Source organism: Chiloscyllium plagiosum, unplaced genomic scaffold (assembly GCF_037043375.1).
Source record: "Chiloscyllium plagiosum isolate Xiang-an unplaced genomic scaffold, Cpla_swu_hap1 HiC_scaffold_6, whole genome shotgun sequence".
Classification (NCBI taxonomy): domain Eukaryota; kingdom Metazoa; phylum Chordata; class Chondrichthyes; order Orectolobiformes; family Hemiscylliidae; genus Chiloscyllium; species Chiloscyllium plagiosum.
The window spans coordinates 4185412-4197948 of NW_028270144.1; the positions used below are offsets into that span (position 1 = coordinate 4185412).

At 40.3% G+C, this 12537-nt stretch overlaps 1 protein-coding gene across 2 annotated transcripts in view; it reads left to right on the top strand.

Moving 5' to 3' along the window:
- Positions 1-12537, top strand: part of diaph3 (diaphanous-related formin 3) — a 582462-nt gene that overhangs the window by 134996 nt on the left and 434929 nt on the right. For both annotated transcript variants that reach the window (XM_087987864.1, XM_087987865.1), the window contains exons 6-9: positions 5997-6068; positions 6176-6245; positions 6827-6963; positions 10997-11102. In XM_087987864.1, the coding sequence (XP_087843990.1) occupies positions 5997-6068; positions 6176-6245; positions 6827-6963; positions 10997-11102 (385 nt within the window). The remainder of the gene's footprint in view (positions 1-5996; positions 6069-6175; positions 6246-6826; positions 6964-10996; positions 11103-12537) is intronic.

The following is a 12537-nucleotide window of genomic DNA, read 5'->3' on the forward strand; positions in this document are numbered from 1 at the left end:
ACTTCCTCTGGCAGCTCATTCCATACCCGTACCACACTCTGTGTGAAAAAGTTGCCCCTTCGGTCTCTTTTATATCTTTCCCCTCTCACCCTAAACATATGCCCTCTAGTTCTGGACTCCCCGACCTCAGGGAAAAGACTTTGCCTATTTACCTTATTCTTGCCCCTCATAATTTTGTAAACCTCTATAAGGTCACCCCTCAGCCTCCGACGCTCCAGGCAAAACAGCCCCAGCCTGTTCAGCCTCTCCAGGCAAAACAGCCCCAGCCTGTTCAGCCTCTCCTGAGAGCTCACATCCTCCAACCCTGGCAACATCCTTGTAAATCTTTTCTGAACGCTTTCAAGTTTCACAACATCTTTCCGATAGGAAGGAGACCAGAATTGCACGCAATATTCCAACAGTGGCCTAACCAATGTTCTGTACAGCCACAACATTACCTCCCAACTCCTGTACTCAATATTCTGACCAATAAAGGAAAGCATACCAAACGCCTCCTTCACTATCCTATCTACCTGCAACTCCACTTACAAGGAGCTATGAACCTGCACTCCAAGATCTCTTTGTTTAGCAACACTCCTTAGGACCTTACCATTAAGTGTATAAGTCCTGCTAAGATTTGCTTTCCCAAAATGCAGCACCTCGCATTTATCTAAATTAAACTCCATCTGCCACTCCTCAGCCCATTGGCCCCTCTGGTCAAAATCCTGTTGTGATCTGAGGTAACCCTCTTCGCTGTTCACTACACCTCCAATTTTGGTGTCATCTGCAAACTTACTAACTGTACCTCTTATGCTCGCATCCAAATCATTTATGTAAATGACAAAAAGTAGAGGACCCAGCTTTGATCCTTATGGCACTCTACTGGTCACAGGCCTCCAGTCTGGAAAACAACCCTCCACCAACACCCTCTGTCTTCTACCTTCTAGAAGTGTCAAAGATCATGAAAGGCATGGATAGGGTGAATGCACTCAGCCTTTTTTCCTGGATTGGAAAATCGAGGACTAGAGGGTATCATAGAGTCATAGAGTAATAGAGATGGACAGCACAGAAACAGACCCGTCAGTCTAATTCGTCCATGCCGTCCAGATATCCTTAATTAATCTGGTCCCATTTGCCCATATCCCTCTAAACCTTTCCTATTCCTATACCCATCCAAATGCCTTTTAAATGGCGTAATTGTAAAAGCCTCCACCACTTCCTCTGGCAGCTCATTCCATGCTAGAGAGGAAAGAATAAAAGCGAAGCTGATGGACAACTTTTTTACCCAGAGGGTGGTATGTAGCGAAGTGGTTGAGGCAGGCACATCAATAACATTCATAGAACATAGAAGAATACAGCGCAGTACAGGCCCTTTGGCCCTCGATGTTGCGCCGATCCAAGCCCACCTAACCTATACTAACCCACTATCCTCAATATACCTATCCAATGCCCACTTAAATGCCCATAAAGAGGGAGAGTCCACCACTGCTACTGGCAGGGCATTCCATGAACTTACGACTCGCTGAGTGAAGAACCTACCCCTAACTTCAGTCCTATATCTACCCCCCCTTAATTTAAAGCTATGCCCCCTTGTAATATCCGACTCCATACGCGGGAAAAGGTTCACACTGTCAACCCTATCTAACCCCCTAATCATCTTGTACACCTCAATCAAGTCACCCCTAAACCTTCTTTTCTCTAATGAAAACAGCCCCAAGTGTCTCAGTCTTTCCTTTAAAAGGCATTTGGACAAAATACATGGATAGGAAAGATTTAGAATGATATTGTTGAAACTTTATTGCTGGAACAGCACAGCAGGTCAGGCAGCATCCAGGGAACAGGAGATTCGACGTTTCGGGCACAGGCCCTTCTGTCGGCCTGTGCCCGAAACGTCGAATCTCCTGTTCCCTGGATGCTGCCTGACCTGCTGTGCTGTTCCAGCAATAAAGTTTCAACTTTGATCTCCAGCATCTGCAGACCTCACTTTCTCCTTAGAATGATATTGCCCAAGTGTTGGGAAATGGAGTTAGTGTGGATAGACATGTTGGTCAGTCTGGACCAGTTTGGGCTGTGCTGTAGGACTCTGAGTCTGGAGTCCTCAAGTTGCTAAATTTTGAGACTGCTTTTCTGATATCTTGTATTGGAGGCACAGGAATTTCCTCCAATTAAATATTGGGGACATTAAATACATGGTTTTCTGTCCTTGCTCCAGATTCTATTCCCTTACTATTGACTCCAGCACTTGCCCTGCAAAGTATTTGTGATCAAGCCAGCTTTCAACCTTGGTGTTCTGTCTGATCCTGTGCCACGACTAATAGGGCCTATGTCCACATCTTAGCTCATCTGTTGCTGAAACCCCCATTTATGCCTCTTTTACTTCTGGACTCACTCATTTCAGTGCTCTTCTAGCTTGTTTCCCACTCTGCCCCCTATAAATCTGAGGTTTCCTCTATTTTGATTCTCAGCAAGTCCAGTTTCCATATTATGACTGTGCTTGCATTTGTTCCAGGTTACACTGGAAAATTGACCTTTAGGTTTGTTAGTTCTATGCCTTGTGTTATGTTCCTGCACATTATCCCTATCTAATACTCGACCTATCTATTACTCTATCTAATACTCACAATCGCCTGATGAAGGAGCGTCGCTCTGAACGCTAGTGTGCTTCCAATTAAACCTGTTGGACTATAATGTGTGATTTTTAACTTAATACTCGACCAACTTTATTCTGTTCCTCAGGACTTTAATCATGAATCACAGGAACATTTGAGGTATAAAATCCCTGTTGATTTGTCTCACTGCTCCGAATCTGAGTTTGTTCCTGATTTCAATTAATTTTGAGAAATATGCCTTGATTCTTTGATTTCCATGTTGAGTATGTACTTACTCCCTATTATTATTTATTACTTTATTAGCCTTTAAATTTCCTCTCAAATGCTATCTGTTGTGTCAAATTTTATCTCAGAATTTGGCCTTGATGGACCTCGTAGACCTTTGTGCAAAAAAGAAACTGATTGCAATGTTCTCCCACCCAGAAGGTAATATAAATCACGGAAGGCAATATAGGATTTTGCTCCTAACTGGATTGTTGGTGATTATAACCTCCAAGTATCTGAATGAACTCTTGACATGATCTATCTATGCCAGAATAACTGTCAACTTGTAGTTGATCCAACTGAGTCTTTCTGTCCGAGAACTGGACACCAGTCAGAACTAGGTCAGAACTAATGAATTTGACCCCACTTGTGGATCTTTTGTTTGTGGATAACAAGGTCATCTCTGTCTTCTCAGAAGAGAATCGTCAAGCCTGATTTAGTGCCTTCATGAAAGCCTAGCAAAGAACTATTCTCGGCTTCAACCTCAATAAGACTAAAATCCTTTATCAAGTTCCGGTCCATTCCTTCATTAAGATCAATGGAGAAATTCTCCCAAACGTGGAACGTTTCCCTGACCTGGTGAGCTACCTTTCATCTAAGACTAATATCCATGCAGAGCTTCAACTTTGCATCTAATCAGTGGGCACTGCCTTTGAATGCTGAAGAATGAGAGTCTTCGATGACTGTGACATCTGTGCTGATACCAGGACCCTTGTGTATAAAGCAGTCATCCTTCTGACTCTTCTAGCCAGTTCCAAAAATGTTTGAATATCATCTCAAGGCCCTTAAGATCAATGCCATTTGAGACAGATTCTGTCTGATGCATCAACTGGGAGGACAAGTGTACTAATATCAGGGTCCTTAAAGCAGCCCAGGGTATCAGCATTGAGGCCATATTAATCAAAACCAACCTCGCTGGCTGTCCATGTGCTTAGGATGCCTGAGTTTCAATTGCCACAGTGAATTGTCTTCATCCAACTCAAGAAAGGCATTTGAGCGAGAGGAGGATGCATGAAGCAATTCAAAGACTCTGAAGGCTTCCCTCAAGAAATCCAAGGGAGACCTTCGTTTGGAAGAAACCAACTTGGAGAAAACTCCTGTATGAAGGGACACGATTCTTTGAAAATGCTCAGTGGAGTACAGGAAAGGACAGGGAAAAAAGAATAGCAATAATTTCAAGGCTAAGGACCACTTCCACTTCCCAGAAACACCTGCCAACTGTGTGGTCAGAGATGTGGGTCCAGGACCAGGCTCATCAGCTCTACAAGGACCCACAGAGTCCATGAGCAATGACACAGGATTTCCTGGGTGGACCATCAGCCTCGTTAGTGATTGCTTATCAATGACAATAACTTTCATATTATTACATCGAGCTAAAGCTAATAACAATGTTTTTGGCCTGCCCTTATTCACTGAAGAATAAGTACATGTCTCAAATCATGAAAAATACAGAATAGAACTTATATAGTTTTATTCTATTTTCACCAGATTGGCTTTGTTGTATCAATATATATTTTGCATAAATTAATTACAGATTATTGAGCTTGGGAAATGCAATAGGTTGCAATTGTATGCAGTGAGATTCTGCATGCCCCAGGGTTTTGTCAAATATTTTTTACAACAAAAATTATTGTCTGGAAAAAATTATTATGTATAGATTTTAACGAGAAAATAAAGTAATAATTGAGCAATTGTTACCTACAGGGGTAAATGATTTTAGGCGTTCATTTTTGATATACCTGCTCTACATTCATGTCTAAAAACTGTATTGAATGCTTGACATTGTCAATATGAACTTGAACATGAGAAGTCTGCCCAATTTTATATCAGACCCAAAGTCAGATTGGGTTCCTCTCTATCCACAACTTATTTTTTGATGTAAAAGATATTGGTGCAAAATCATTCCAATGAGGAGAAAATATATTTAACACTTTATTTTAAAAGAATGTATTGTACATTGCAATATTTTCTTTTGAAAGATAGATAAGTGCTTATCTGTTTCATATAGAAATATTGACATTTACTGACTTAAGCATTTGCTGTGGCAATGCCTGGCACAAATAATTTGTAGTTAAAGTGTGGAGCTGAATTTAATGACTGCCTATGGCCCCGTTTACTGGCTGTACAGACACTGGCAATCCTGCAGGCACCATTTCTTTGATTAATGGCAGTATTAAATCCCAATCAGGCCCTTATTTGCCTTCCTTTGGGAATCTTAGACTTTTGGTGAAACTATATGTGGACCTTAGAAATAAGAAGAGGATGATTACCTCGATGAGATTGAACTATAGCTCTCCCCCCCCCCCCCCCCCCCCCCCCCCCCAGAAAAAGTAGATTAGATTTAGATTAGATTAGATTACAGTGTGGAAACAGGCCCTTCGGCCCAACAAGTCCACACCGACCCGCCGACCCACCCATACCCCTACATTTACCCCTTACCTAACACTACGGGCAATTTAGTATGGCCAATTCACCTGGCCCTGCACATCTTTGTCACTGTGGGAGGAAACCGGAGCACCCGGAGGAAACCCACGCAGACACGGGGAGAACGTGCAAACTCCACACAGTCAGTCGCCTGAGGCGGGAATTGAACCCGGATCTCTAGCGCTGTGAGGCAGCAGTGCTAACCACTGTGCCACCGTGCCGCCCACATTCCCAAAGTAGTCAGTGGAAAACTGAGAAACAAATGTGTAAGGAGATCTCCAATATCTGTAAGCATACTAACGTTGTAATAGTAGGAGACTAACTTTCCGAACATAGATTGGGACTGCCATCATGTTCAGGGCTTGGATGGGGAGGAATTTGTTAAATACGTTCAAGAAAATAAGGCCCTAAGCTGACGGATGAGTGAGAAGGCTGATTGCTATCACCAACCCAACCCCATCCCCTGCTTGGCTTGTAAACTGAATTTCACCTCTGGTTTCTATGAACAATTAAAACACATGAAGCAAGTTATTTTAATATATGCTGCTTAGTCATTACGACTCACACCTGATAGTGGAAAATAATATCAATAAAAATTCTTCAATATTAAATAAAATCTTTTTTTTCTTTGAAACCAATTCAGTACTTTGCTGAGATTGAGGTTTCTGGACTTCCCAATGTTTTAGTTTGTTGGTTCAGTTTATTCTGTTCTGTTTTCAGTTGGGTTGGAAGCTTTGGAAATGAAGGTTTAAAGCAGCTTTTGGATGTCTTGGAGAAATTACTCACAAGGAAGTAAGTGCAGTTTCTAATGCCATATTTAAGTTACCTGATCATCTGCTTTTTGAAATCGTTTTTGTTTCCTGAACTAAAATAAATATTTTGTTTTATCCTCATCATAGTCAAGAACAAAATGACCGCAAAAGTCAACATAAAGTGATTCAGTGTTTGAGAGCATTCATGAACAACAAGGTAACTTAATGACATTATATTGCTGTGATGTTTGATATTATTTCAGATTTGCTAGATTTGATGCCTTATGTTTTCTCATTTGTACTAAATAATGAACTTTATTTTAAAGTTATCATTTTGAATTCTTTGTTTAGTGCGTTAAGTTTAATGTTCTAATACAGACTTTTCATTGAATGTATGGATATTGATTTTTTACAAATAGCAATTAATTTTTCCTGAAAAATTGAGTGTTGCTTTTGATTACAAAGAAGAATACATGAAAGCCTGGAAAGATTGACTTGAAGTTTTTGTGTGTATGTTTTCTAAAATGAAAATATGATGGACCAGCGGAATGCGATGGAGTACATGTCCAAATCTTTCAATTTATGTATCCTTTGCCTAGTTGTCAAAATGAAGTTGTTGCATATGCAAAGACAGCAGACAATTTGAGCTGCAACTAATAGTCTGTAGTAAGCCCATTTGACTGATTAGAGAGAAAAAACAAATTCCTTTATTTAGTATTGATTGCAAATTACTCTGTGAATTTGAAAACGTAACTTTGTGACTAATATGCAATAAATTTGCCACCTCACTAATTTTAGTATGGATTGGAAAGAATCCTGGAAGAAGAACGAAGTATATTCTTGCTGGCCAGAGCTGTTGATCCCAGGCAGCCTACCATGATGACAGATGCAATCAAGCTTCTGTCAGCAATTTGTATTGTGGGAGAAGAAAATATGTAAGTGGGTGATCTTTTTTGTTACCTCTATTGAATGTGAGTTTCACAGGAGGCAGCATTGCTATACAGGACATTTGAAGAAATAATATGCATTAATTGCTGCCAGTTCTGAAAACGTTGTTATATGATATTTATTTTTAACAGAAGATTTGTTTCAAACATCAGAGGACATAATGTTACTTGTGTTAATTGGGCTTGTTTATTATGCATTGTCACAATGTAAGGACGAGGGAAGAAAATTTGTACCTAATTCCTGTGGTAATGTGATTTTTTTATACTGGTTTTTCCTCCACTGGAAGAGTTTGCAGTTGATGCTCATCCGCTCTGTTTTAAATTCCAATTATATTTGTTGTCAACACATTAGTTGTGCTTTTAGCATGTTATTGCAGTTTGCATCCATTTATCACAATTAGTAGTTAAGTGTTTTCTTCACTATGTATAGAATCATAGAAACTTAAAATACGAAAAAAGGCCATTTGATCTATTGTGTGCCAGCTACTAGTAATCATCCAGCCTTATCCAACCTACCAGCTCTTGTTCTATAGCTTGTAGGTTACTACATTTCAAGTGCATGTTCAATTAAATTAAATACAGATTTCTACCCTCTATCAAGCTTTCAGACAATGAATTTCAAGTCCTCATCACATCCCGGTGAAATCTTTCTCCTCAAATCACCTGTAAACCTCATACCATTTAGGCCTGGTTATGAGTCTTTCAGTGAAGGGGTATAGGGCATTCTGTCCACTCTATCTAGACCCCTCAATTTTTCATTCTTTGATGGGTTTCCCCTCAACTCTTCTGCTCCAAAATAATGACCTTAGCCCATTCAATCTTTCCTCAGACCTAAAATTCTTCAGTCCAGGTATTATTGCCCGAAATCTACATGCACCATCTGAAAGGCATTGCATCTTTCCTATCGTGTAGGGACCTGAACTGCAAATGGCATTCCAGCTATGACCCAACTAGTGATTTATGCAGTTTGACATAGCATGTTTAACCTTTCTCTCTGTGCCTTGGCTGATAAAATACAAATTTCCTTTGTCTACTTTACCAACTTATTTTCCAGTCCTAGGATGTGGTCCAAGAGTCTTCTGTCCTTTTGATTCACGACAGCATCTTTCCATTCATTATAGATGCACTTGCTGCCTTTACTTTGCGAAAATGTTTGACCTCAATAAAAGTTCATGAGTTTTGACCATTGATAGCTGATAAAGCATTGATGAGAGAGAAAGTTGACGTGTGATACACATATTAAGTTATCTTGATCTTATTATTGCTTTAGAGTATTTATAAGAGTAATTTTATTAGTTTCTACAAAGCAGAAATGGATTTGACAGTCATAGTTATAGATTTTACAAAATTTACTGAATAAATCATGGTATAGCATGCTTATGGTGACAATATGCTAAATATATGTTAACTATCTGCTCAGTATTTGAAAGAGAAAAGATAATGGAATGTTACATGTATAGTTGTTAATTCAGCATTTAAAAAGCAATGGAAAACAAAATCAACATACAATATTAACGCTTTCTGTTGATAAATTATTATTCATGTGTTATTAATTAGGCATGAATTATTTTAAGTACAATCTTGACATAAAGTGTGATTTGAAAAATTGGAAAGAAAAGCAAATATGTAATTAAAGGAAGAGCAGTGAGTACTCCTTCAAATAGAAAGTCCCTTTCAAGGTCCTAGTCTTAGCGTTCTTAAACAAAATGGAACATAAGAAATGTGCAATATCTTTTAGGAAATATTCATAGCTTTATTTTCACAATTGAATAGCTGAGCATTGGTTAGAGGAGTTGAGTGTCAGAAGTGAGTAGGAATATAAGGCAAAACCATATTTTTTTAACCTTCCTCAAGAACAAGTAAAATCATGAAGTATATTCTTTTGGATAGTTTGGAAGAAAATCAGACGCAGTAACCTAGTAAGAAAAAGAAAACAAGAATTTGGAAGGTCAACATCCTATCTGAAAACTTCTGTGATTAATTTTAAAAACGCTGTATAATTCAGTGTGTTTAGATTATGGAATTAAGGAAAATAGATTGGAATGGCTATCAAGACAAAACTGTGAAGCAAGCTCATCAAACGCAAAACATTGGTGTTGTCTGAAGTAAGATCAGATTTTACTGTTAGAGAATTATTGAGATTGATAACATGCTTAATACCTGTTCTCATTTCTAACTTTTCTTCATATACTGCTTTGACTTCCAAATAGGAAAGATTATCGCTCATAATCTACAAGTTGAAAATAAGTTCTTGTATAGCATTAAAACATGTCCCTTTGATAAACTGCTGTCCTTTTAATGGTTACACACTGAGAGAAAGAGAGAATGTTTCTAAGTTGCATGTCTCTCTAACTCTAACTTCTAACAAAGGGCCAGAATTGCCAAGGAATGGCAATCTCACACAGAGAGCCTGTGTGTGTCAAGTAAATAGGAAGCCAAGCGGGAAGGGCTCAGGTTGCTAAGATGCCATCTGGGTTGGGGATAGAGTGCCAGGCAACCAAAAGGCCAGGCAAGTGATGCACTGTGTTCATGTGGGGTAGCTATGAGAAACTGGGTCTGGTGGGGCAGGTTGGGATATGGTCCCAAGAGGTGGACCAAGGCTGGTGGAGGGTAAGAAGAGGTCAGTGATGGAGCAGTATATGTGCAGATCATTTCGTGAACAGGGAAGTGGAGGGTGTGTGGGAAGTAGGGGCAGGTCAGGAGTGCGTTGGTGGAGGGTTAAAAAGTGAGTTTCAGCCATGTCCCAGGAGTTCAAGGGGATCAAGGGCAGTGAGCGAGAGGAATGAATCTAGAGTGGGAGGAGGATACAAAGTGGAAGAAATGGTTCAGGTCTGGAGAAAGTGAACAAGGGTTGGCTCCAAAGAAAGTGAAGTGGGGTCTGTTCCAGAGTGGGGAAAAGAATTCAGGTTCAGAGAGGTGGGGTTTAGGGGTCGACAAGGCCGCCTACTTGCGGAACGTTTCAGAGAACACCTCTGGGACACCTGCACCAACCAACCCAACCGCCCTGTGACTGAACACTTTAACTCCCCCTCCCACTCCGCCAAGGACATGCAGGTCCTTGGCCTCCTCCATAGCCAGACCATGGCAACACGACACCTGGAGGAAGAACGCCTCATCTTCCACCTAGGAACCCTCCAACCACAAGGAATGAATGCAGATTTCTCCAGCTTTCTCATTTCCCCTCCCCCCACCTTTTCTCAGTCCCAACCCTCAGAATCAGCACCGCCTTCTTGACCTGCAATCTTCTTCCCGACCTCTCTGCCCCCAACCCCCTCTTCAGCCTATCACCCTCACCTTAACCTCCTTCCACCTATCGTATTCCCAACGCCCCTCCCCCAAGTCCCTCCTCCCTATCTTTTATCTTAGCCTGCTTGGCACACCCTCCTCATTCCTGAAGAAGGGCTTATGCCTGAAACGTCGATTCTCCTGTTCCTTTGATGCTGCCTGACCTGCTGCGCTTTTCCAGCAACACATTTTTAAGCTCCTCCTGGACAAAGTCTATGTCCAGAATAGGTCAAGAACTGTTTGTTCAGGAACAGATGAAGACAGGTTGACTTCCAGGAGTTGATACAGTATGGGGTCAGCTGTACAGTTACTCAGGAATTAGACTATATAGTTAATAGTCTAACTATTCCTGTGTAATTAATCATTTAATTTCTTTGGAACCTTCTGAATTCTCCATATTAAATGGAGACTTCTGGAGGTTTTCAGATATAGAGAAATTGCCCGGTGGAATCTTCAATTCCATGGGCAATTCCTTTTGGAATGTGCTGTGATGGAGATTCTGCAGGAATGTTGCACTCATGACTGACTGGCCATCAGAAAATTTGGACCAATGTATCTCTGTGTAAGGCATGTTTGTTCCACCTCCAATATTTCCATCTATTGTGTCATTAAAATTTTTGTTTGCAAGTTAGTTGCCCATTTTTAAAAGTTTCTTTAATTATATAATATATAATAGATCAACAATGTTGTACTCAATTGTTTTTGTATTTGACACTGTTGTTGACTTATCTTTAAGCCTTGAAAATGTTTTGGAAGCCATAACTACAGCAGGGGAATTAAGGAAATGGGCAAGATTTTACCCCATTGTGGAAGGTCTACGTGACACCTCTGTTCAATTAAAGGTTTGTTTATTCTTGAGATGGCACAATTAGATGTGGCATACATTCACCTTGAATGTTAATTATTTACTGAATCATGGTTCAACTGGCTACTTTGAAGCTTGTGCTGTCACGCATTCAGGAATTCAGAAATTGAAAGAGAAATTTAACTGAATGTAGATGGTTCTTTAGTTGAGTGCTGCTGGCCCTGGGAGGTGGTGTGAAGATTGGAACATTGAAGTGCAGAGGCTGATTCCCCATCATTAATTTAAATGTTGCTCTATTGTATTGTTTTTGTTCTGAACGTATTCATCCATGTTGACATTAGGATCTAGTGAATTCTGATTTAATGGGCACCAGGTTACATTTACTGTTATAGACCAGAGGTTTCACAGCCGTGGCTTAGTTACAGAGTCATAGAGTCATACAGCACAGAAATAGACCCTTCGGTCCAACCAGTCCTTTCCCAAACTAAACAAGTCCTATCTGCCTGCTCCTGGCCCTTATCTTTCCAAACCTTTCCGATTCATGTACATTCTTTTAAAATGTTGTAATTGTACCCACATTCACCACTTTCTTCTCAATCCCTTTTCTCCTAGTGACTGAAGAACTCCTTCCAGAGTTGCATTGTGACTTTTGCTTTTCAAGAGGCATCATTGAATGATATTTGGTGCATGATAAGTACAAGTCAAGTTCAATTGACAGGGTCGACTGATGTACATGGCTGTTTTTGATATTTAAAAAAAGCTCAAACTCTGTCAGTCCAAAGACTAAAGGAATATCTCCCTCAAATTTGGTTGCACTCAATAATTTGATGCACTCAGAAATTTGACCATTGCTCCGCTTAGTCCACAATGACTTAGAAACTGTGATCCTGACCATCAGAAAAGCCACAGAGTCTATCTCTGAAGGTTGGGGTCATACAAGATTGTGTCATTGAGCCATCCCTCTTCTTCATTTGGCTGGTGGCAAAATCACATCTCACTTCAAATTCCCCATATCTGTGGTGATAATCTATAGGACAGAGGTGAACATGACCAACCTGTACAATCCAAAACAGGATCACCAAGCCTAACTCTAGTGCAAGCTCAGCCACTGAGGTTTGTTTTGCAGGTGATCTTTGTGGTGTGCCATAACTCAGAAGTTGAGCTTCAGATCATTGTTGACTTCTCTGAAGAAAGTGGAACTTCCAATAAACGCCTCTATGACTAAAGTCATCTTCTAGCTAACTCCTACAGCAAAATACTTCATCTCATTGCTAGAGGTCCTGGAAAATGTGGACTATTTTTCATCTCTTGAGAGTCTATTCTCTACAAAGGCTGACAAACAATAAAATTCACCTTTGCTTCTACTCTGCCACTTCAGTCTTTGGCTGGCTAAGCAACAACGTATTTGAGGATTAGGATTTCCACCCTGAGAATGAAGTCATAATTTGCTGGGCAATCAATGATCTGTGCAG